Genomic DNA, 23,034 nt, shown 5'->3' on the forward strand with positions numbered 1-23,034 from the left:
TTGACTGACATTTATGCATCTTTTCACTACCGTTTATTATTGATTAGGTAATATCCTATGGCACCGACCGCAACTCACAAATACATATGTTATCTTATGGGAAAGCACCACTCGCTTAACATGGATTCACTTAGTGCTCTGTTTTTCCGGAACGAATTATCAGCGTTAAGCGGGGGTCACCTGTATTTGAATCTTAGAAAGGCTTTTGATACTGTTGCATATGGAAGACTGCTGCACAAATTGGAGCAGTGTGGCATTGGAGGCAAATTGCTGCTATGGATAAAGAGATGGTTGAGTGGGAGAAGACAGAGAGTGGTAATCAATGGATACTGCTCTTTGTGGACTAATGTTATTAGTGGAGTCCCACAGGGTTCATTATTGGGTCCATTGTTGTTTCCTGTATTTATTAATGATATTAATGATGGTATATCAGGCTTAATATCCAAGTTTGTAGACGATACGAAGGTTGGCAATGTTGTTAATCACACTAATGACAGTATGCTGCTGCAACAGGATCTAAAAAATTTGAGCAGTTGGGCTGAGAGGTGGCAACTGAAGTTTAACATTGACAAATGTAAAGTACTACATATGGGAAACAGTAACCCCAGAATAACAGTATCAACTGTGTGATACTACACCGAGAGTGGTAGAGAATGAAAAGCACTTGCGGGTAATTGTAAAGGCAGATATGAAGTCTTCTGAGCAGTGCAGACAGGCTGCAAGAGTAGCTCATGGTGTCTTGTAAATGATATACAGGAATTTTTTTTTAACAGGGAAAAGGAGGTGATTATCCCCTTGTATAAGGCAATGGTCAGGCCACACCTTGAGTACTGTATACAGGTCTGGAGGCCTCATTTTAGGAAGGATGTAGAGCTGCTGGAGTGAGTACAGAGAAGGGCAACAAGATTAGTGAATGGAACAAAGGGTTGCTCTTACGAAGAAAGGCTTAAGTTTTGCAAATTACAGTGTGTGGAGACTAGGCACCTGCGAGGTGATCTGATTGAGGTGTATAAAGCCTTGAATGGTTTGAGCATGCTCATTGCTGATGGGATTTTTCCTCTTGCTCAAAATAATCCCCTGAGAGGGCATAAAGACAGTTGTAGGATAGATATGCAGAAGTTTGCCTTTAGCCAGTGTGTGGTTGATTGCTGGAACAAACTTCCATCTGTCGTTGTAGAAGTTGAAAGCTTAAATAGATTCAAGGCAGAACTAGACAAACATTTGGAGCGAGTGAATGGTTGAAATTAGGTGTTTTTTTTTTTTTGGCTGATGCTATATAAGCTTGCTTTCTTGCATCATATGCCTTTGCTAATGCTAAAGTATAGGAGAATGTTAGGAAGAGTCGTGAATTAGGATTGAATTTGAAAGTGTCTGCAATTCTGTTTGACACAATGGGAGGGAGTACACGTTGTGAGAGCCTTGGCAATCAGTTCGGTTCTGGAAAGAATGTACAAGGCTGAGGTACAATTTTTCTCAGTGTGGTGTGCTTGTTAACTGGGGAGAGTGCTTCTACAGGAATGGGATACACTTCAGATATGAAGTTTTCTGAGCAATGCAGACAGGCTGCCAGGGCAGGTCATGGGGTTTTGTCAATGATAAAATGGAATTTTGCTAGCAGGGAAAAGAAGGTGATTGTCCCTCTGTATAAGGAAATGGTCAGGCCACGCCTTGAGTACTGCATACAGGTCTGGAGGCCTCATTTTAGGAAGGATGTAGATTTGCTTGAGCGTGTACAGAGAAGGGCAACAAGATTGGTGAGGGGAATGAAGGGATCCTCTTACCAATAGAGGCTTAAGTTCTGCAAATTGCAGTGGCTGGAGACTAGGCACCTGCACGGTGATCTGATTGAGGTGTATAAGGCCTTGAATGGGTTGAGCATGCTGAATTCTGATGGGATCCTTCCACTTGTGCAGATTACGAACCTAAGGGGGCATAAATTCAAATTAAGAAAAGACAGATGTAGAATAGATGTGTGGAAATTTGCCTTTAGCCAGTGGGTGGTTAATTGCTGGAACAAACTTTCATCTGTCGTTGTGGAAGTTGATAGATTGAATAAATTTAAAGAGGAACTGGACAGGCATTTGGAGGGAATGGTGTGATTTTTTTTTTTTTTTTTTTTTTGGCTAATGCTGCATAAGTTCATACACTTGCTTTCTTGCATCACATGCCACTACTACTACTTCAATAGAAGGGGTGCAAGAATATTTGCTGATACTATTGAGGCAGTGATAGGTGGGTCGAAAAATGCTATCCTGGGGAGGGATACACAGACTAATAGTTTAACTACAGCCACAGGCAGAGGTGAAAGAGATTCTTGCATTGCTACTATTGGTGCTTGCAGCAGCCTGAAAGCAAGGTGTCAGGATTTTAATGCCATGCTCTGGGTGATCATGGGACAAGTGAATACATTGGCTATGTGTAAGGGTAACTATAGTGACTAAGGGCAACTACTTTAGTATACTGATCACTGACTGTAATCAATATACTAAACAAATATGCAGAGAAAGTGTGCCCGTAAATCAGAATATCTTACAATGGGGGATTTTAACTTTCCAAATGTTCACTGGAATTTGTGGCTTAGTTACTCACACACTAGCAAGACTTTTGTAGATTTCTTGAATGGCGATTTTCTACCCATACTCTAAACAATGAGTGCTAAAAATATTATAGTGTTTCACAAAAAAAGCCGTAACTACATGTAACCCTCGTATAACACGGTAGTTTTGTTCGTACAAAATCTTGTGTAATGCAAAACTGTGTTATACGGGACTGAGAACCAGTACAAAAAGGGGGGTTATGTTCCAAAAGCATGTTAGAGAGGCAACAAGAGGAAGCAATACTCTAGATCTGGTTATCTGTAGCAATTCTACATGCATTAAGAAACTGCAAGTAAAAGATCCACTGGGTGGCAGTGATCTGTTCAAGGATTAGACCTAATTGTATGTCAAGAGGAAGCAATACTCGAGATTTGGTTATCTGTAGCAATTCTACATGCATTAAGAAACTGCAAGTAAAAGATCCACTGGGTGGCAGTGATCTGTTCAAGGATTAGACCTAATTTGATGTCAGATGAATTGTTGATAAGAGTGGCAGAGAATAAACATGCATGGGATGCATATAATTATCAGGTGATTCAGAATCCTATGATAGATATAAATTTGTCTCTAATGAAGTCACAAAGGAGGTTAGGCAAGCTAATTAGATTATGAGAAGCAGATTGTGGGAAGTCTCTGCCAAAGAATGCAAGATAGAGGTCAACTGTTGATGATCCTGCTCAGGTTGTTGACAAACTGAATAGGTATTTTGCATCTATATTCACACACGAGGAATTCTTTGGGTGAGGGGTGTGAGAAGTTTATCAAACTCCAATGGGGAGGTAAATGACTTTGTGATAACTGAAAGGAAAGTGGAAGAGAAATTTTTGAAGTTGAACATAAAAAAGGCAGCTGGGGTAGACAGGTGGTATGCAAGCTTTTAGCTATAATTATGAAAGCGTCCTTGGATTCAGGGGGAGGTGTCCCATTTTGTTTCACATTTTGCTTTGTTATATCTTCTATCTTTGTTCTATCTATACATATTCTTACTACCCATACTGTAAACAATGAGTGCTAAAAAGATTATAGTGTTTCACAAAAAAAAGCAGTAAATACGGGTAACCCTCGTATAACATGGTAGTTTGGTTCCTACAAAATCTTGTGTAATGCGAAACCATGTTATACGGGACTAAGAACCAGTACAAAAAAGGGGGGTTATGTTCCAAAAGCTAACAAAAATAAGTCTCTCTCTTTTTTTTTTTTTTTTTTTTTCATACTTAAATTCTGATACTTATTATGAGATAATGTATGTTCATTTAATTTTTTCCCTCTTCATCGCTGCTAAGCACAAACTCTTCTGCAGCATCTAGATTTCGTGTACCTTCTGCTCTCTTTAAACTTCACAAACTGCACCCTTTGAAGTCACAGTTATTTTTTATGGTCTCAAACAAGCACTAGTTAAATAGCACAGAACATAACCCAGGGATCTTCCAACAAAATACTGTGGACCCTCACTTTAAATGATACGTGAAAATCGGAAGGATATTTTTCAGTTAGCAAAATAAAAATAAATTTACACTTACACAATATGGAGTAATGAGTTTCTGAAAATTTATTTATGTTTTTTATATGATCAAATATTTCATGAAAGGGGAAATGTGTTTCCCATGTTAACGTGAAAACCCACAGAATTCGTTGTCAGTACTATAGCAAATGCAAAAAGATCGAGTTTACTACCCGTTTATAATTGATTACACAAACAGAAAAGACCAATAAACCAGAAACAGCAGATTGTTTTATGGTAGTGACCTCCAGAAATGTGCTTTAGAAAAATATCACAAAAGCGATAACAAATAGCAAGTCAACATCAGGGATTCACAAAAAGAAATGGGAACGTTGAAAATTACATCTAACATAATAGCAGGGTTTTCCCAGCACAAAAGCTCAAAAATACCGTGTTATGTGAGATTTGCAGCAATTCTCAAACCATGTTAGAGCGAAACCTTGTTGTAGAAGTACCGTGTTGTGCGAGGATTGCCGCAATTTATCAATCGTGTTAGAGCAAAGCAGTGTTGTAGAAGCACTGTGTTATTATGGGGGTTGCCTGTATTGAAATAAAAATGGAAGTTTTAAAGTCTAGCAAATATTGTTTCTCACATGGATTCAGACATCAAAAGAAGCTGCATGTTCAAGAGAAAATTAGATGATCTGATGAGTGGTTACAGATTTATTTTAGAGAGAGAGAAGCTAGGCAAGTGTCCTTCATTTATTCTTTTATAAAATCAGCCTAACACAAGATTCTTCCTTCTGGTGAAAACTTAAGAATCAAAAACAAAAATGTATTGCTCATTTATTTTATTTTTTTTATTTTTTTTTTACTAGATTTTTATTTAATAAGCTTTGACAATGGGATAAGTCACAATCTATAGCATCACAATTTATAGCATGTATAGAACCTGTCCTTAATTGTTATGAAAATGTGCACTATACTGTGAATTTCTATTATGTGTCATTTTTTTCAGAATGTATATAGTGCATTATAGCAGGATCAGCTGTATTTAAATTTTTCATTAGTGTGTTATATAGTACCTAGGATTTTAACTTAGTAACAAATTATTTAATAATAACCTAAAGATTATTTCAGTTTTTTTTTTTTTTTTTTAATTTTTCATACAGATAGGGATGGAAAACAGTATGATGTGCAGCAAGCATTATAATGGTGACTTAAGCTTTAAAATTGCAATTATAATAACTTAATCACATAAAACAGTGGAATAATCTAAAAATAACGATCATTTTAATTTGTTTAAGAAGTACCTGTGTTTGGCAATATTCTTTGAAAGCATATATTCCGAATGTATATCACACATTACTTTGATTTCTTCTTCTTCAGGTTCAATGTTCAATTTGAAAGTTGCAACCAACATTTTCTAGTCCACTCTGTCTCTTGCTTTGTGGAATAGTTCTTGTGTCATAAGACTCCCTGTCCATTCTTTGATGTTATCAAGCCAATTTTTTCTTTGTCTTCCTTTTGCTCTTTTGCCTTTAGTCTTCCCTTGAAGGATTAATCTCTGCAGGTCATATTGTGGGCCTCTTATAATGTGCCCCAGGTAGGCAGTCTTTCTCCTTGCAATTGTAGTTAGTAGTGTTCTTGTGGTTTTTGCCCTCTTAAGGACCTGCTCCTTGGTGACCCAATCTGTCCATAGAATTTTGACCATTCTTCTTCTGAGCACCTGCATCTCAAAAGCTTCGTTTCCTGATTTCTCCCATCTGCATGACCCCGGTCTTGCATCCATATAGGAGAGTGCTCCATGTGTAGCATTTGGCCATTCGATATCTTTTCTCTTAAATCCAGTTTCATGTCACAGAGGAAGTTCTTAAGATTCTTAAAATACCTCTTTGACCATACCAATTCTGCTTCTAATTTCTGTGCCCTGGTCATTATTATTTGTAAAGATCTTCCCTAGATATTTAAAGCTACTCACTCTTTCGATGAGATAGTTGCCACAGCATATTTTGATAGGCAAGCTGTTTTTGCTTATGAACATAGTTTTGTTCTTTTTGGCATTAATTGGTTAAGCCTATCTGTTCGCTGGCTGTTGCCACTTTGTTAAGGGGTGTTTGTAGGGTTTCCTGTGATGTTGCAGTGAGGACAGTATCATCTGCATATCGCAGGTTAATAATAACTGAACCATTAACAGTAATTCCTTCTTTAGACTCTTTTATTAGATCTTGTATTAGATAATGGTTTCAGCATAGAGATTGTACAGCATAGGAAACAACACACATCCTTGTCTCACTCCTTTCTTGATTTGTGCCCAGTCTGTGTTTTCGCCCTCTACAGTGATTACTGTTTCTTGCTCAAGGTATAGAACTGTAGTATCCTTAGTTCTTTGCAATCGATGTTTAGTTTGTTCAAGAGCTATAATAGGATATCACGTTGCGAGGTGATCTGATTGAAGTGTATAAGGCCTTGAATGGTTTGAGCAGGCATCAATGCTGATGGGATACTTCCTCTTGCTCAGATTACAAATCTGAGGGGGCATGAACTAAAATTGAGGAAAGATAGTTGTAGAATAGATGTGCAGAAATTTGGTTTTAGCCAGCCAATAGTTGATTGAAGAATAAACTTCTATCTGTTGTTTTGGATGTTGATAGCTTAAATAAATTCAAGAAGTGGCCAAACATTTGGAGCGAATGGATGGGTGAAATGGGAAGGGGGTTTTTTTTTGGCTAATGCTGTTATAAGCTTGCTGTCTTGCATCATATGACTCTGCTAATGCTAATATCGAGCTGATTTCAGGCAATCAAATGCTTTGTTAAAGTCAATGAAGCAGACAAATAGGTTCTACCATTGTTCAATTGCTCTTTCTGCCAGTATATTAAGAACAAATATTGCTTTTCTTGTGCCAATACCCTTTTTAAAACCATCTGGTCTTTTCCAATTTGTTCTTGAATCTTTCCTTGAATTCTGTGTGGAATCATCTTCAAGAGGACTTTCATGGAGGCTTATTGTGCAGTGGTCTTCACATTTTGCTGCTCTTGCCTTTTTTTGGTATGGTGGGAATAAAGATGGATCTCAGGAAGTCAAGGGGTGGTTTCCCTCCAATGAGGATCTGTTGTTTTCCTCTTTTTCCAAGGTATTTGAGTATTTAAGCTGGGATGTTATCAATGCCAGTTACTTTGTTATTGTTCATTGACTTAATGAACACTTTAATTCTTTTCTCCCATAAGAAAGCCATGATGTTCACCTTCTCTTTGGGTGTTGTCATTTCCTGGTTGTCTGTCTTCCTTGCAGTATAGTTCCCTCAGATATTCTTGCCGTCTATCCTTTTTCTGTTGCTTGTCCACAATTACCCCATTGTTTTTATCCAGAATGTGGCCTCTTGCACATTTTTTCCTAATGTTGCATAGTTCCTTCACTTCTGTGTGGACTAATGTTCCTTTTGCTCATTTTTCAGATATTCAATCCTTCACATCTCTCCTCCATCCATATCTGTTTTGTCTTCCTTATTTCCTTTCTTATCAAACTGTCATACATCTTATATTTACTGCATCTTTATTCTTAAAGTTTTTTCTGCATTCTATTAAATCTAGTAGCTCACTTGTCATCCATTGCTGTTTGGCTTTCCTTTGAGCCTGTCCAAAAATTGCATTTGCAGCATCTGTCATTATCTTCTTGAACAAGGTCCACTCAGATTCTGTATCCACTCAGAATCTGTCTACTCAGATTCTATCAAAGTAGATTAAAATTACTATCCTCCATTTGATCTTCAGTTTTACTTGTGCAATGTCTCCCATATATGGGCTGGCTAAGTTTTTCTTTGTCCAGCCTTTCAGTAGTTCCTTACTCTTGATTGTTTTTAATTTCATAACCATCTTTCCTATTATTGGGCAGTGGTCTCAGCCGATATCAGCTCCAGGTGAGGTTTTGATGCTTTTGATTATGGTTGGGAATGTAGTTGATCTGATTTTGATTAATCTTTGATTGGGCATCATTGGGGACCTTCCATGTATATAATCTTCATGGTGGTAGCTTGAATCAGGTGTTTTTAATGACCATTTTATGCCCTTGGCAAAAGTCAACCAGCATCTCCTCTTTTATTTCTCGTTCAAAGTTTGGCATTGAAATCTCCCATAACCACACTGATTCCTTTTCTTTTGGCCCAGTTTAGGATGTACTTGGGTCTCCTAGGAAATCTTGGTATTCTTCATCAGTGTATAATGTTGTTGGTGCATAAATCTGTATGATATTAAGTGGTGTTGGAAGAGTATTAAATTGGGCTAATGCTATCCTATCTGAAAAAGCCCGGTATCCATTTAGGAATCTGATTTTTTCATTCCTGTTAAGAATTCCCACTCCTCTGTGGTGTTTATTTCCTCTGTAGTATATGAGTTTGTGGACTTTCACTGTACTTGTTTTGCCTTGTCTTGGCCATTGCACCTCCCCTAAACCCAGGATATCTGTGTTCATGTTATCAAGACATTTTTCAATTTCCCTGCTTGATACAAACTTCTGACATTCCATGTCACAATTTTAAGTGGTTGAGCTTTGTTTTTGAATTTAGTTCTATAAGCATCTAACTTATCACTTGAGGAAATAAACTGGGGATTCTTCACACCCTCTGGCCTGCCGGGGACTGAGGGTCATGTTGTATTCTTGGGATGATTAATGTGATATTTTCTCCTTGCTTTCCACATCGCAGTGCTGTAGCCATAGGCTTGCCTAAGTCTTCAGATTGCTAGTCTTAAGCCTAGTTAATGTTAATATTAAACTGCCTCAGGTTTGTAATAGTAAGGGCTTCTGCTCACCACTATGGTTTGTATTGGAGTTTTCCTTCTCCTAGGTGTCTCTCTTGGTCTTGCTCCTATCCAAGAGGATCTGTTCAGTTTGGGTGCCTCTTCTGATAGCTAGGCTATCACTGGCTTAGATCCTGGGGTTGTTGGAGCACACAAGCTCCCTCCCTCACTGCGACAAGGTGAAGATACCATTGAGGGATTCTTCAATTCGCATAGCATAAATAACATTTGCATGAAATGTTTGTGCACTCGTACTTTAGAGTAACTATTAGTAAAGTTTGTAAGAATATGCTTGAATTTCATGTTCTATAATTATGAGAAGGCTAGTGGAATCAACACTGTTGAAATGGGTATTGATCTAAGACAACAGTTTCAGAGAATAAGGGAGTTAGAGATTCACGTGTAGATCCAATTGAAGCAAAGACTTCGGAGATAGCTTTGGGTGTTAGGAAGTTATCAGAAAATTCCATCATTTTCTGATAGCTCTTCTTGCAGAATTCATTACAAAGAAACCTGTAATGAAGAGTCAAATACTCTTAAATTTTTTAGTGATGCAAAGTTTGAGGTTAATCAGAGTGGGACTGGACCAAAAGGAAACTTTTGCTTTGATATCTCAGGCATCCCCTCCATCCCCTCTAAATTTAGCATCAAAGAAATGGAAAGGGAGCTGTCTTAGAGTTGAATAATAGTGATGCTTAAATTAAATGAACTGTTTACCAATAAAAATATTCTTAAAAGTATTGGTACATGTGCATGCACGTGTGTGTATATAGCTGTACCCATTTTATTCTCTTTTTGTATTTTTATAGTGCCACAAGTGCAGCCTAGTCAAGTATCAGCTCTGCCGTTTAATTCAACATCACTTAATGTATCATGGAATCCACTTGACCTTAACAGGGAGAAGATTAGAGGAAAGCTTATTGGCCATAGAGTAAAGCAATATATTTTTAAGATTTTTTTAGTGTTAAGGAATTAATTTTTTAAGTACATTTTCTTCTGTATGAAATATGAGTTTTGTTACTGTAATTGCTTATTTCTATTGTTGCTACACATAAGCATAATCATGGATCATCCTCACAAAAAAAAATCCTACCTGTTTTAGAGTATTTTGAATATCTTGTGTGTTACTATAACTTTGGATCCTTTTAATGTGTATTTGGGGTGGAGTGGGAAGTTAAAGATACTTAACCCTGTTTATATTTTATTGCCTATTAAATCCTTAGCAAAGCTCATCTTAGTACTCACCTCTGTACACATCTTAGTACTCACCTCTGAGATCCGTATTGGTTAAGGTTAAAATTACATGAAAGGAAGGTAAAAAGCGAGTAAAACTGAAAGTTCCATTAGATTAATTAATTTAAAATACAGTGAAACTTCTCCTAATGGACACCTCCATTTAATGGACATCTCTCTACAACGGGCATTTTCAAATTCCGCAACTCACCTCTATTGGTTTTACCGTGTTTGCAGCTTCTGTCTAGCGGACATTCTCTGTAACGGACGTGGGCAGGCAATCTGCACTGTTTCGTTTAGATTAGCACTTAATTTGATCTCCCCATAACGGACTGCGGGAGAGCTCACGGCCCTTTTCTAGGAACTTTTCTTCCACGTATTGCCTCAATCGTGTGTTTATTTTCTATTTCCGATTCTCTGAATTTTATCAAGGTTTACGTCGTGGTTCTAAACCCTTTTTCAAGAATTTTAAGGCACGTGTAAAACTTCTGATGAATTCAGTGTGTGCAGTGGGGGGGGGATTTGGTCGGCCTTTCGTCTTTTGAGTTTCAGTTTTCAGTTTTGTTCAGTGTCGTGTGAAGTGTACAATTTCTTCTCGTAAACATTTAACTTTAAAAGATAAAGTCGAACTCGTTAATCTGTATGATCGGCAAAAAAATAGTGTTCGCAGTCTCACTGCAAAATTCAAAATCGGGAAGACGCAGGTAAGCGACATTCTAAAGAAAAAAAATGAACTGCTCAAACAATTTTGGCAACACGGAAATGATCAGGTTCAAAAATCATTCCCGAAAACTGTTGGACTTCAAATTGACAATGTTACGTATGAGTGGTTTAAAAAAATTCCATTAATGGGCCTATTATTAGGGAAAAGGCTTTGAAGGTTGTGAAATCTATCGGAGTAAATGAGTTCAAAGCTTCTGTGGGATGGCTAGACAAGTTCGAAACTCGGCATAAAATTTCTTGGAAAACCGTAAGTGGTGAAGGTGGATCTGTTGATACTGGGGTTGTAACAGAGTGGACCGTTAAATTGGAAGATTTATGTCGTGATTTTGAAGCTAAGATTATTTACAACTGTGACGAAACAGGGTTGTTTTTTTAAAGCTCTTCCTGAAAAAACAATGAATCTAAAAAACGAAAAGTGCCAGGGCGGAAAAATTTCTAAGGAACGCTTGACTGTACTATTAGTTAGTTATTTTTGGTTTTTAGGAGCATTAGCAACTAAGGCCATATTGCTCTGGGATATGCGGTGGTCATTCTCTGACCTTTCCACATCCTCCGTATTTGGTGGTGACGGGCTCGAACCCCGGTCTAATCAAGAAGCATGTGCTATGCACTGCTGCTCCTTCCCACCTGGCTACGGAGGCGCCGACTGTACTATTGTGTACAAATATGCTGGGAGGTTTGAACAACCTCTTGTTATAAGAAAACCACAAAATCCTCATTGTTTCAAGGGCATAAAGTTGAATCTTTTGAATGTTGACTGGAAGTCTAATAAAAAAGCGTGGATGACACGAGATATCATGAGCGAATGGATAAGTCACTTTAACCAAAACATGATTCGTCAAAACAGAAAAATTATTCTTTTCATGGATAATGCTGCATCCCACCCACACATTGAATTGTCCAACATTCAAATCGTTTGTCTGCCACCAAACACATCTGCAGAGTGTCAGCCCTTGGATCAAGGGATAATAAAAAATTTTAAACTTCACTACAGAAAACGTGTTTTAAGACATCTCATTGCAAACATGAACGATGTAACTTGTGCGAGTGACCTTGCAAAGAAAATCAGCATCCTAGATGCGATTCAGTGGATTTCCTCCTCAGTAAACGCAATTAGAAAACAAACTGTCGTGAACTGTTTTGTAAAGTCTGGCTTCTCAAACGCAAAAATTAAAGTTGTGAACAGCAATGTAGAGCACCAAGAAGAACAAGAACTTCAACGTCTATTGATAATGTACGATACTTCAGCTACAAGTGACCCTGGCTACAAAGATATAGACTCGAACCTCACTGCAGAAGATGATGCTCTAGATATCAACGACATTATCATCGATATTGTTCAAGAAGTTCCTCATGAGGATGAAGAAATGGAAGGAGGTCATTCTGTTGAAGAACATATTAACGACCAACCACCGATGAAAATAGAAGTGCTCATACAAATAAATCGTTTAAAAATGTTTTTCGCCGCTGAAGAAGATACTGAAGGACTTTCGATGGTTTCTTCGCTCCAAACAAATGTTGAAAACAAAATTATCAGCCAGAAGAAGGTGCAGAAGAAAATAAGTGATTACTGTATGTATTTTTCTTAAGATAAAATCATAATATGCATAGCACAATTGTATGTATATTATTTACAAAAATATTGTGCAAAATCTGTATATAATTTTACATTAAACGTTTAACGATTTTTCTTTATCTCTTGTGTATGTAATTGTATATTATTTACAAAAATATTGTTCAAAATCTGTATATATTTTAATTTAATTTTACATTAAATGTTTAACGATTTTTCTTTCTTTCTTTTTTTTTTTTTTTTTTTTTTTCCCTCAGACTTCTTGTTAGCGGACACTTCTCTCTAACAGACAAATTTTCGTTCCCCATGGCTGTCCGTTAAAGGGAAGTTTCACTGTATATCCCTAGGAAGAGGGAGTGCACTACCTTTTCCTGGTTGTCATTTATAAAATTGTATGAAAAAATTCGTGTCTTGAAAAGCCAAGAGCTAGACGTGAAGCTTTCGATGTCATCGTCATCAGTTGTTAAATGACATAGGTTATGAGTGAAAATTTATAGTATCAAACTACCCAGGATGCATCACATTAAACACGCGGAAATTTGATTCATTTGAGCTGCCATATTGGTGATAGATTCGTAGGTAATCTGGTGTTTAGGATTTCGTATGATCTATTTTGGCAAAACCATTCTATGGCGAGGTCTTCATATTGGAATATCTTATAATTTGATTTAAGTTTAATTAGTGTAATTGCATTATCTATTAATGGGTGATATTAAAAGAGTGTACATGTTGACTTAATGCAGTTCCTGGTTGGTCTGATTTGAAACTATTATAATGATTGTATGCTTTCGTATTGGCTGTTTTGGATATTCCATATTTTGTGGTGGTACTACCTATGTAGCACGTGTTATATCCTTGTTGACATTTTATTGGGTATGTTATATTGTTTATATCGTGGATATTGTATTTATATGTTTCCTTATACTTGCTAAAATATGTACTCAGTTTATTATATGATGAAAAAATTAGTGTGGTGTTTGTACCTCCTGAAGGTATTATAGAGCTTAGGTGATAGTTGATTATGGTACGGTAGTGTAACTATGGTATTTTTTGTATAATCAGTACTAATATTATCAATGTGGGGGTTATTAATTTTTTCTTTTACAGCTAATATACTTTCTTGGATTAGCTGTTTGGGGTATTTTCTAGTTATAAAAGTTTTTGTCGGGCTCTGTCATCAAGTCTTCCTGTGAGTGGTTGTATTTAATCACATTGTAGATTTGGTTATATAATACTGATTTTTTTTTTTTTTTTTTACTGTAGAGGTGGTGGGAGTGAAGATGTAGGAATTTTCCTGTATGTTCGTGTTTTGAATTTGTTATCAGATTTAAAAAATTAATGCTATTGTCTTCTAATTCTAAAATATATTTTAATCTGTTATGGATGGAATTGAATTTGTGTAGGAGTTCATCAGTAGTGGTCCTATTGCCAATAATTAATACATCATCTGCATATTGCATGAATAATTTGATTTTGGGAGGGAAGGGTTTTAGTATTTGGTTTTCAATGACAGTAAGGTAAATTTCAGAGAGTGGGTCAGAAATGCCTAAACCCATTGGGAGGCTGTATACCTATTTGTATATTTCATTCCTTAATCGAAAATGTTTTGCCCTAACTAAAAGGCTGGTTAATTCTAGAATACTGTTGATGTTAAGGGACGTCCGATCTTTAAGTGTAGGGTCCGTTACTAGTAACTCCCGCAGTTTTTGTAATGTGTATTCAACGTTTACATTAGTGTAAAGAAATACGACATCATAGGATGCTAATATGTCTCCGTCTGATATATTAGTGGTATTCATTTTTTCGTATGCCTGGTTAGTGTTGTGTATTCTAAATTCTGATAATCTCGTTAATGGTGATATTATTTTTACGAGAAATGCTGATAGGTTGGCAAAAGTTGATTTTTTTGTATGAAATTATCAGCCGCATGGGGTGATTTGTTTTATGTAGTTTAACTGTCCCAAATATGTGGTAGGATGTTATTCCAAATGCTTATGTTTTGTAAGGTACGTAGATCAATTTCTTTTTTGAGCCCCAAGTTGTCTGAGGAGATTATTGGATTGATTTTTTAGTCTTAAGTATTATCTGTTTTATAGGTGTCCTCATCAGAAAGAATCTCTTGAATTTTTTTTTATGTATGTGGATTTATTTGCTTTCTTATCCCTAGGAATCTATCGCCAATATGGCAGCTCAAACTAATCAAATTCCCATGTGTTTAATGTGCAAATTCCCGTGAATTTAACGCGATGCATCCTGGGTACTTTTATACTATAAATTTTCACTCATAACTTATGTCATTTACCAACTGATGATGACGACATCGAAAGCTTCACGTCTAGCTCTTGGCTTTTCAACATGCGAATATTCATACAGTTTTATAAATGACAACCAGGAAAAGGTGGAGCACTCCCTCTTCCTAGGAATATGTTTTAAATTAATTAATCTATTAATGTAAATAATGGAACTTTCGGTTTTACTCTTTTCTTACCTTCCTTTCATGTAATTTTAACCTTAACCAATACGGATCTCAGAGGTGAGTACTAAGATAATAAGCTTTGCTAAAGATTTAATAGATAATCAAACAGTACTTCAAGCTCAAGCTGTACAATTAATCAATTTTATTGCCATAATTAAATTTTTACCCCATCTGAATGTGCATAATATTGTTTTAATTATTTTTTATCTGAATCTTAATCATGGCATTTGTTCCTGTGGTGTACATTGGTTTTATTACTTTCTGTTTGTGATTAAAAAGTAACACCTTTTGGTTTATATACAATTTCTGTGAAACAGGACTGTACAAAGAGGCTGAGAGAGAAAATATTTGATTGCTTTGCTGAAGCAGTGATTTTTTTTTTTTTTTTTTTTTTTTATGAAAACCCCAAACACGAAAGGTATCAAAACCTATAGTACTTAGTACCGTGCATGGGTTGAAGGAGAAGTATGGGGGGAGGGAGATGCCGGAAACTTTGCTCTAGAGACTAAACATGGGTTTCACCACTTCAAGCCTCCAATAAGCAAAGTGGTGGTATTTCACCGGTTGATGAAAGTCATCTACCACCTAAAATAGAAAGGAATTGTGTTAATGATATACCTGTTATTGATCTGAACTGTAAAACATGTACACCACATTGCCAAAAGTAACTGAGATATTATTAAAAGTATTTGATAATGTCTCATCCTGCCTTTGACCCTAATTATGAGGGGTAATCATTTAATTTTCAGACTAGTGGAAGATTTTGTTTACCTTGCAAATTTTCTGTAACTGCTGCTAGAGGTGCTCTCCCTGATCTGCTATTGAGCAGACTCTGTGTGCGCACGCCAAGTTTTTTTAGCCACATGTCACTGACGATCATTTTGAAGAAAGTATCGTGTTGGACGTACAGATTGAACAGCGATATGTGATTTGTTATTGTATCAGATGGGGTTTAAATACATTGGAAACAGTTAAAGAGATGAATGAAGCATATGGTAATGAGTGTCTTGGTAGGACGACCATATTTAAATGGCATAAGCAATTCATTAAAGGCCATAAGTCTGTTGCAGATGACCCAAGGCCTGGTCAGCCTTCCTCCTCAACAACTCCTGAGCAAAGGTCAGCTGGATAATTACCTAAGGGGGAGGAAAATGCATAGGTTGTCCATTTCCTTTTCTCTTATTAATTATTATATATATATATATTTTTAATTTTCTTCATATTATTATTAATTTGTTTTTATTATTATTTTATTTTTTTGGCTGGTGTAGCATAAGCCATAGGCTTCCTTGCACCATGTGGCCTTTACTGATACCACAAAAGCCCAGGAAATCTTGGATGAAGACAGACGAATTACACTTTGTGAATTAGCTGTTAGAATGTCCATTTCATATGGTAGTGCTCACAGTATTATGAAAGGTCACTTGAAAATGTCATTAATCTGTGCCTGCTGGATTCCACACAATTTGACTCCAGAACAAAACCAACAAAGAGTAGACTTGTGCAAAGAAATCATTGGTTGTTTTGAAACACGGGGTTGAAACTTCTTAAATCAAGTAGTGACTTGTGATGAAACTTGGATTTTTCACTATGATCCAGAGACAAAACAACAATAGAGTGAGTGGAGGCATTCAGATTCACCAAGACCTAAGAAATTTCAAGCTTCTCGTTCAGCTGACAAACAAATGGTTATTGTTTTTTTTTTTTTTTTTCAAAATAAGACATTCTTGTTACACATTTTGTGTCTTTGGAACAACTATGAATAAGGAAGCATACCCTGAGGTTCTCAAAGTCAAACTTCGCCAATCCATTCAAGAAAAACATGAAGAACACTCCAGTGTGAAGTGGTTCCTCCATCAAGAATATGCCAGGCCCCATATGGCTAATATTGTGCAGGCAGTGGTCACTGCCATAGGTGCCAAGGTTCTGCCACATCCCCCTTATTCACCAGACTTAGCGCTGTGTGATTTCTTCCTGTTCCCATGTCTGAAGAAAGCTCTGAAAGGCAAGTGTTTTGTGTCTGACAACTATGCTCACAGCCACAATGGAAGAATGGAAGTACTTCTCAGTCTTTCAAAGAGGGCTTGCAAGAAGCATTTAATGCATGGGTACAATGGTTGCGAAATGTGTAAAGTTCAAGGAAGAGTATTTCGAGGAGAAATCCACAGTAAATTCAGATGATGACAATTAAGATAAGGTCTTACACCAATCTGCGATTTAAATGATCACCTCCTCTCTTACACACACAGAATCCTTGTCAGTAGATGCCAAACCAGTTTTTGAAGTTAAGAGTGATATTTTGGTCTGTTCCTCTTTCAACACAGTGTTTAGTACAGCTACTGATTGTGGGTGTGTTGACATGTTGGGCAGGCCAGCGAAGCTTTTGCACACACACACATCTTTAAACAAGGTCAGTGCAGGTTGGACCATATGACATGGCGCAGTATCATACTGAAACAGAAAAGGGCCTTTATCATACTGCTGCTGAAAATAGGAAGGTCAGAATTGTCGCAAATGTTATTGTATCAAATGATATCCATGTCTAGGAATGATAACGAGTGGTCAAAGCCAAAACTATGAGAAACAACCCCCAGGTAGTGATTGTACCTCTGTCAAACTTTGCAACTGGGACACCATATTTTAGTGTTCCAGTTCCATTATACAGCTTTCTAATGTACCAGAGACCAATTTCAATAGGCTCTGCATCAGGCAAGTGCTATGCATTGTGTGCTGTGATTTTTGGGGTTTGTGTGCTACAGCTCTTCCATAAAATCTAATGCCATGCAGCTTCCTACATGTTTGTCCTTGTACAAATATTATTTCCTGAGGCCTCCCTGAATTCCTGGTTGATAGTATTTGATGAAGACTGAAATGATCTGCATCCTGTTTTTTTCTGAATTCCCTCTGGTCTCTTTCTGTCAATTTCTGCAGTCTATCTGAATGTTTCTCAGCTATAGTAGCACCATGCTGTTTGCATTATGTTTATGTTCAGCCATTGTTCATCTATGGTATTGTAGTTTTGATGCAGTGGCACAAACTGATTGCTAATATGATATCCTATGATAACTCCTTGTTGGAAATTGCTAAGCTCAGTGCCAGAGTCCATATACTGTTTAGCCCTTAGCCCATTTGTTTATTTTTAGCATGAGCATTGTTGCTGTTATAGCTGTTGACCACATCTAAGAAAATGACATCGAGCTTCTTGAAATGGTCCAAGATAGGCAACATGCCTGGTGAAATCAGCAAAAGGGAGCCCATATGAGGAAAGACTGAATATGTGAGCTGCAGAGATTGAAAAATAGACACCTTAGGGGAGATTTGATTGAGGTGTTCTAAGGCTCTGAGAAGAAGAGGTTAAGGCTGGATTGCAAGGGGTTTTCTTTTAGCCAACAAGTTGTTAATTATTGCAGAATAGTTTAGGGCTAAGGCCTCGGGTTACATAGGGAGTTAACTAAGTAAACTCCCTACATGTTTGTCCTTGTACAAATATTAACAATAAGCTCCGAAACAGTGTCGCATGGGTGATGGTATCCACCAAGAATAAGTAACAATAGTCTTCTCCTATGGTGAAGCGTTACTTATTCGAGGTAGTGCAATATCATGGCAACTCGTGAACATATTCACAATATGAGACATACTTAAGGATGCCAATTTATAACTAAAGTAGTTGGCTACATACAGAAATGATGCAATTGCACTAACTTGTATGTTTTTAATTATTGAAATAAATTGCCTCCATGGGTGGTTTAAGGCTGACAGTTTGGAGAAATTCAAAGCTCATCTGGATAGATGAGCTTTGAATGAAGAGGAAATCAAATAGGCAGGCCATTATTATTTTTTTATTTTATTTCGCTGGTGCAGCAAAAGCCCAGTGCTTCCTTGCGCCATGTGGATTGTACTAATACTATTCCTGATACGTTCATGGTTTTTGCTCATTTTGGCAACTACTTTTGTCAGCATAGTGTATATAGTTTGTTTTAGTAAGTAGTTGTGTTATAATTAAAATAAATGATATTAACAGATGTACTGAATTAAATTTAGTGCCTTTGTTTATTCCACTGCTAACAAGTAAATATTAAGACAAAACACTGCATGCTTATAAAAGAATGAGATTTAATCAGCGATAATGGTAGGACAACAAGCATATGTGGTTCAAGTATCGTGGTACTTGGGAAGTTTCTGGACCTTGTTGGCTAATCAGATTGCTAATGATTAGGTAAAACACAGTTCAGGCTTTAAAATAGTTATTAAGAAACAGTGAAGTGTTGGTAAAGAACACAGCTTTTTTTCCTCAAATCTTTTCAAGTTTTAATTGTAATTTATCTATGAGTAATGAGAGAAATCAGTATTTCTCTCATTACTAGCTATGAAACTGCTGACATCTTTCTACATCTCTCTACTTCAGCTGCTGAATATTAAAATCTTTCTGAATGGAGTAGTTTTTTTATTATTTACCTGTTATCATCAATCTATACTAAAACAATATTGCCTTTGGCCGACTACTAATAAAATAAATAATAGTTTATTGAAACAAAATTATATAATTAAAAACACTGAAATACAAAGTCGGATTAAAAACATAAAATCAAGCATGTGGGGACAATTGGATTTCAAGGCAAAGAGCCTCTTTGTCAATTTACTGAAGCCTATGACAGCAGGTCAGCTACAACACAGAAAAGTAGCCTTGCACATGCACAGATACCCAGCTATGGACTGTGTATAGAGCAGGAATAATGGTAGAGGGCATTAATTACCAAACTCAGCATTGTTGTTGTGACATACATTAGGCAAGTTGTTAGGTCATCATCTCTCATCACCTTGAAATGGTGACCTCCATAATAGGATATATGCAGGTTCTAGCATTACGATCCATGATGGAACGGGGATTAAAGTTGAAATGCTGTTTACACCAGTAATGCTCAGAGGTGGCTGAGCTGTCAAAATCAGCACGACGAATAGCCCCTCATGTTCATTAATATGATTTCCCAATCTGCATGTGGTTTGACTGACATAAAACACTCCAGAATTTGGGAAAGTAACCCAATATACAACATTCTCAGTATGCAAAAGTGGAATAGCTGTTTAACCTTGGATAAAGCCAGTTGTAATCTCCTGCCAGGGATCTACACACAACCGATACAGTATCGGTGCAGCACCCTGGTAATGCATGCAGACACACCCAAATAATGGGAAATGTAAGCAGTGGCAACCGGATCGTTACCCTGATTAACATGGCAAACAGACTCATTGTCCAACTGTCTGGAGTTTGTCAAGAACATGAGTGGGCTAACTACATTTTAGATGAGTGAATCCTGATTCCAACAAACTCTGCCTCCCTTTCTACAGGATCACTAAAGTATGATTGTGCCCGATTAAATAAAGTTCTCACTGTACTTTATAAATGCCCCTGGGCATGTGCAGATTTAAAGTTCCATATATTGACCCCCTACACATAGGTTTCTATAAATTGTAGTTACCAAATGAGAACCAGTATGGTGAACCAAAATGTCCAAAAACGGAAGGCATCATTCATTATCACCTCTGTTTCCATGGTGAATGCAACAAATGCCGACAAAGAATTAATATACTAGAGGAGCTGCTCCTCCAATTCCCGAGATGTAATAGCAAAAAACATCATCGACATATCTCTGCTAGAGTCTAACAGGAACAGGTGAATTCGCAATTATTTCCTCCTCCAGGACTTCCAGGGTGATGTTATCTATGATGGCACTGACTAGTGCACCCATAGCTGTACCCCGGATTTGTTTAAAAAGAGAATTGCCAAACACGATGGCACAGCCAGACAAACAAAAATTAAAAGCATGACAAATGTCATCAATGGAGAATGAGGTCCTATCCTCCAACATGGAATCCCTGTCGAAAAGACACCTGGCAAAACTAATGGCCGGCTGAATGGGACGTAAATAGGGAAACCACATCAAAGAAAACTGTGACCTCCCCCTCCTTCCAAAATGCTAAAATCCCTGATAATCCTCAAAAAATTGACTCTACTATTGGCAGTATATTCCATATTGCCAACAAGTGGAAATAACAAGCCTGCAATATATTTGGAAAGTTCATATGACAAGGTGCCACTGCAGTCAACAATAAGACATAATGGGATGACCAATTTATGTATTTTAGGTAACGTAAAATCTGGAAAATTGGCAACCCATTGCTTGTGAAGCCTCCACTATAACAATTTACTAATTTTCCTATCCATGAACTACAAGTAAACCAACTGGTTCATTTTTGACTCTAAATATTTAAGCACAGTAGTATAAGTGCCTTAAATGGACAAATACACTTGTGGATCATGAAGAAGAGACAAAGCGTTTTGTGTTCAGTCCACTCTGTTTAGAACTACAGTACCTCATCCTTTATCATATTGTTGGGATATCAGAGATGAAGTGTCACAATTTAAGAAATTCAGAATTGGAATTTGGGGAGTACAATGTGTACAGATAGGAAGGGAGGAGGGGTTATGCTATTAGTTAAGAAACACGAAATCTAAGGAAGTGCATCCAGTTGACATAGATGGATAGTGCATTGTTGGGTCAGTTTGGTGTGATAGAAGCACTGGGAAAGCAAAATTGAGAGTAGGAGTGTGTTTATAGGCCTAATGACTTCAATGAGTATAATGAACAACTGTACAGAGAAACAGAGTAGGCCAGTAAATCAGATAGTCTTATAATAGGGGATTTTAACTTCCTAGATATTGACTTGGAACTTGTGGGTCTGTCACTTGCACACTAGCAAGGCTTTTGTGGATTTATTACATGATTGTTTTCTACAGCAGCATATTCGAGAGGCAACCAGAAGGAGTAATACTCTTGATCTGATTATCAGTAGTGATTCTTCATGCATTAAGAGTCTGCAGATAAAGGAACCACTAGGTGGCATTGATCACAGTGTGCTGATGTGGGATTTACTGAAAGATGTACCTACCATCAGGGGTAAAGGGAAGAGTTTTTGCTTTTGTAAAGGCAACTACGGAAATCGGAGACTATTTAAATTCTATATGGTGGGACCAACTGATGATGTTACAAACTGCAAATTCTAAATTGGAAGCATTCAAAGAATTAATCTTGGAGGCTACTAGGCTTTTCATACCAACTAAGAAATATTTTTCAGAGTTTAGGCCTAATTGGATGTCAGATGAACTAATGAGACTCATAACAGAGAAGAAAATACATGTGATCCATATAAATTATCAGACGACAAAGAAGCCTGTGGTAGATAGATGTTAGTCTGTGATCAAGTCAAAAAGGAGGTTAGGAAAGTGAAGGCAGATTACAAGACATCTTTGGCAAAGGATGCAAAGAAAAACAGCAGAGACTTCTTTACTTAGATAAACTCTAGAAGCAAAGGGCTGAATCAGATTGGTCCACTTGAGATCGATGGTTCAACTGTTGATGATCTTGCTCAGGTAGCTAACAAACAGAACAAGTATTTTGCATCTTCATACACACGAGAAATTCTGTAGGGAAATAGTAGTAGTTGTAGTAGTGGTGGCATGTGATGCAAGAAAGCATGCGTATGAGCTTATGTAGCATCAGCCAAAGAAAAAAAAATTTACAAAACAATCCCTTCTAAATATTTGTCCAGTTCCTCCTTAAATTTATGTAAACTATCAACTTCCACAATGACAGATGGAAGTTTGTTCCAGCAATTAATCACTCGCCTGCTAAAGACAAATTTCTGCACATCTATTCTACCTCTGTCCTTTCTCAATTTCAATTTATGCCCCCTTAGGTTCGTAATCTGAACAAGTGGAAGAATCCCATCAGAATTCAGCATTCCCAACCCATTCAAGGCCTTATACACCTCAATCAGATCACCGTGCAGGTGCCTAGTCTCCAGCCACTGCAATTTGCAGAACTTAAGCCTCTCATGGTAAGAGGTTCCCTACATTCTCCTCACCAATCTTGTTGCCCTTCTCTGTACACGCTCAAGCAAATCTACATCCTTCCTAAAATGAGGCCTCCAGACCTTTACGCAGTACTCAAGGCGTGGCCTGACCATTGCCTTATACAGAGGGACAATCACCTCCTTTTTCCTGCTAACAAAATTCCTGTATATCATTGACAACACCCCATGACCTGCCCTGGCAGCCTGTCTGATTGCTCAGAAAACTTCATATCTGACTGCACAATTACTCCCATGTCTTTTTCATTTTCTACTCCTTAAGTGTA

At 37.2% G+C, this 23,034-nt stretch overlaps 1 protein-coding gene across 1 annotated transcript in view; it reads left to right on the top strand.

The window, feature by feature from the left end:
* Cont (Contactin) overlaps nt 1–23,034 on the top strand; it is a 268,473-nt gene that overhangs the window by 224,791 nt on the left and 20,648 nt on the right. Inside the window, exon 19 of the mRNA XM_090390177.1 lies at nt 9,644–9,765. Within this exon, the coding sequence (XP_090246303.1) occupies nt 9,644–9,765 (122 nt within the window). The remainder of the gene's footprint in view (nt 1–9,643; nt 9,766–23,034) is intronic.

This window comes from Mastigoproctus giganteus, chromosome 2 (genome assembly GCF_048544385.1).
Source record: "Mastigoproctus giganteus isolate SK-2022 chromosome 2, ASM4854438v1, whole genome shotgun sequence".
Taxonomy (NCBI): domain Eukaryota; kingdom Metazoa; phylum Arthropoda; class Arachnida; order Uropygi; family Thelyphonidae; genus Mastigoproctus; species Mastigoproctus giganteus.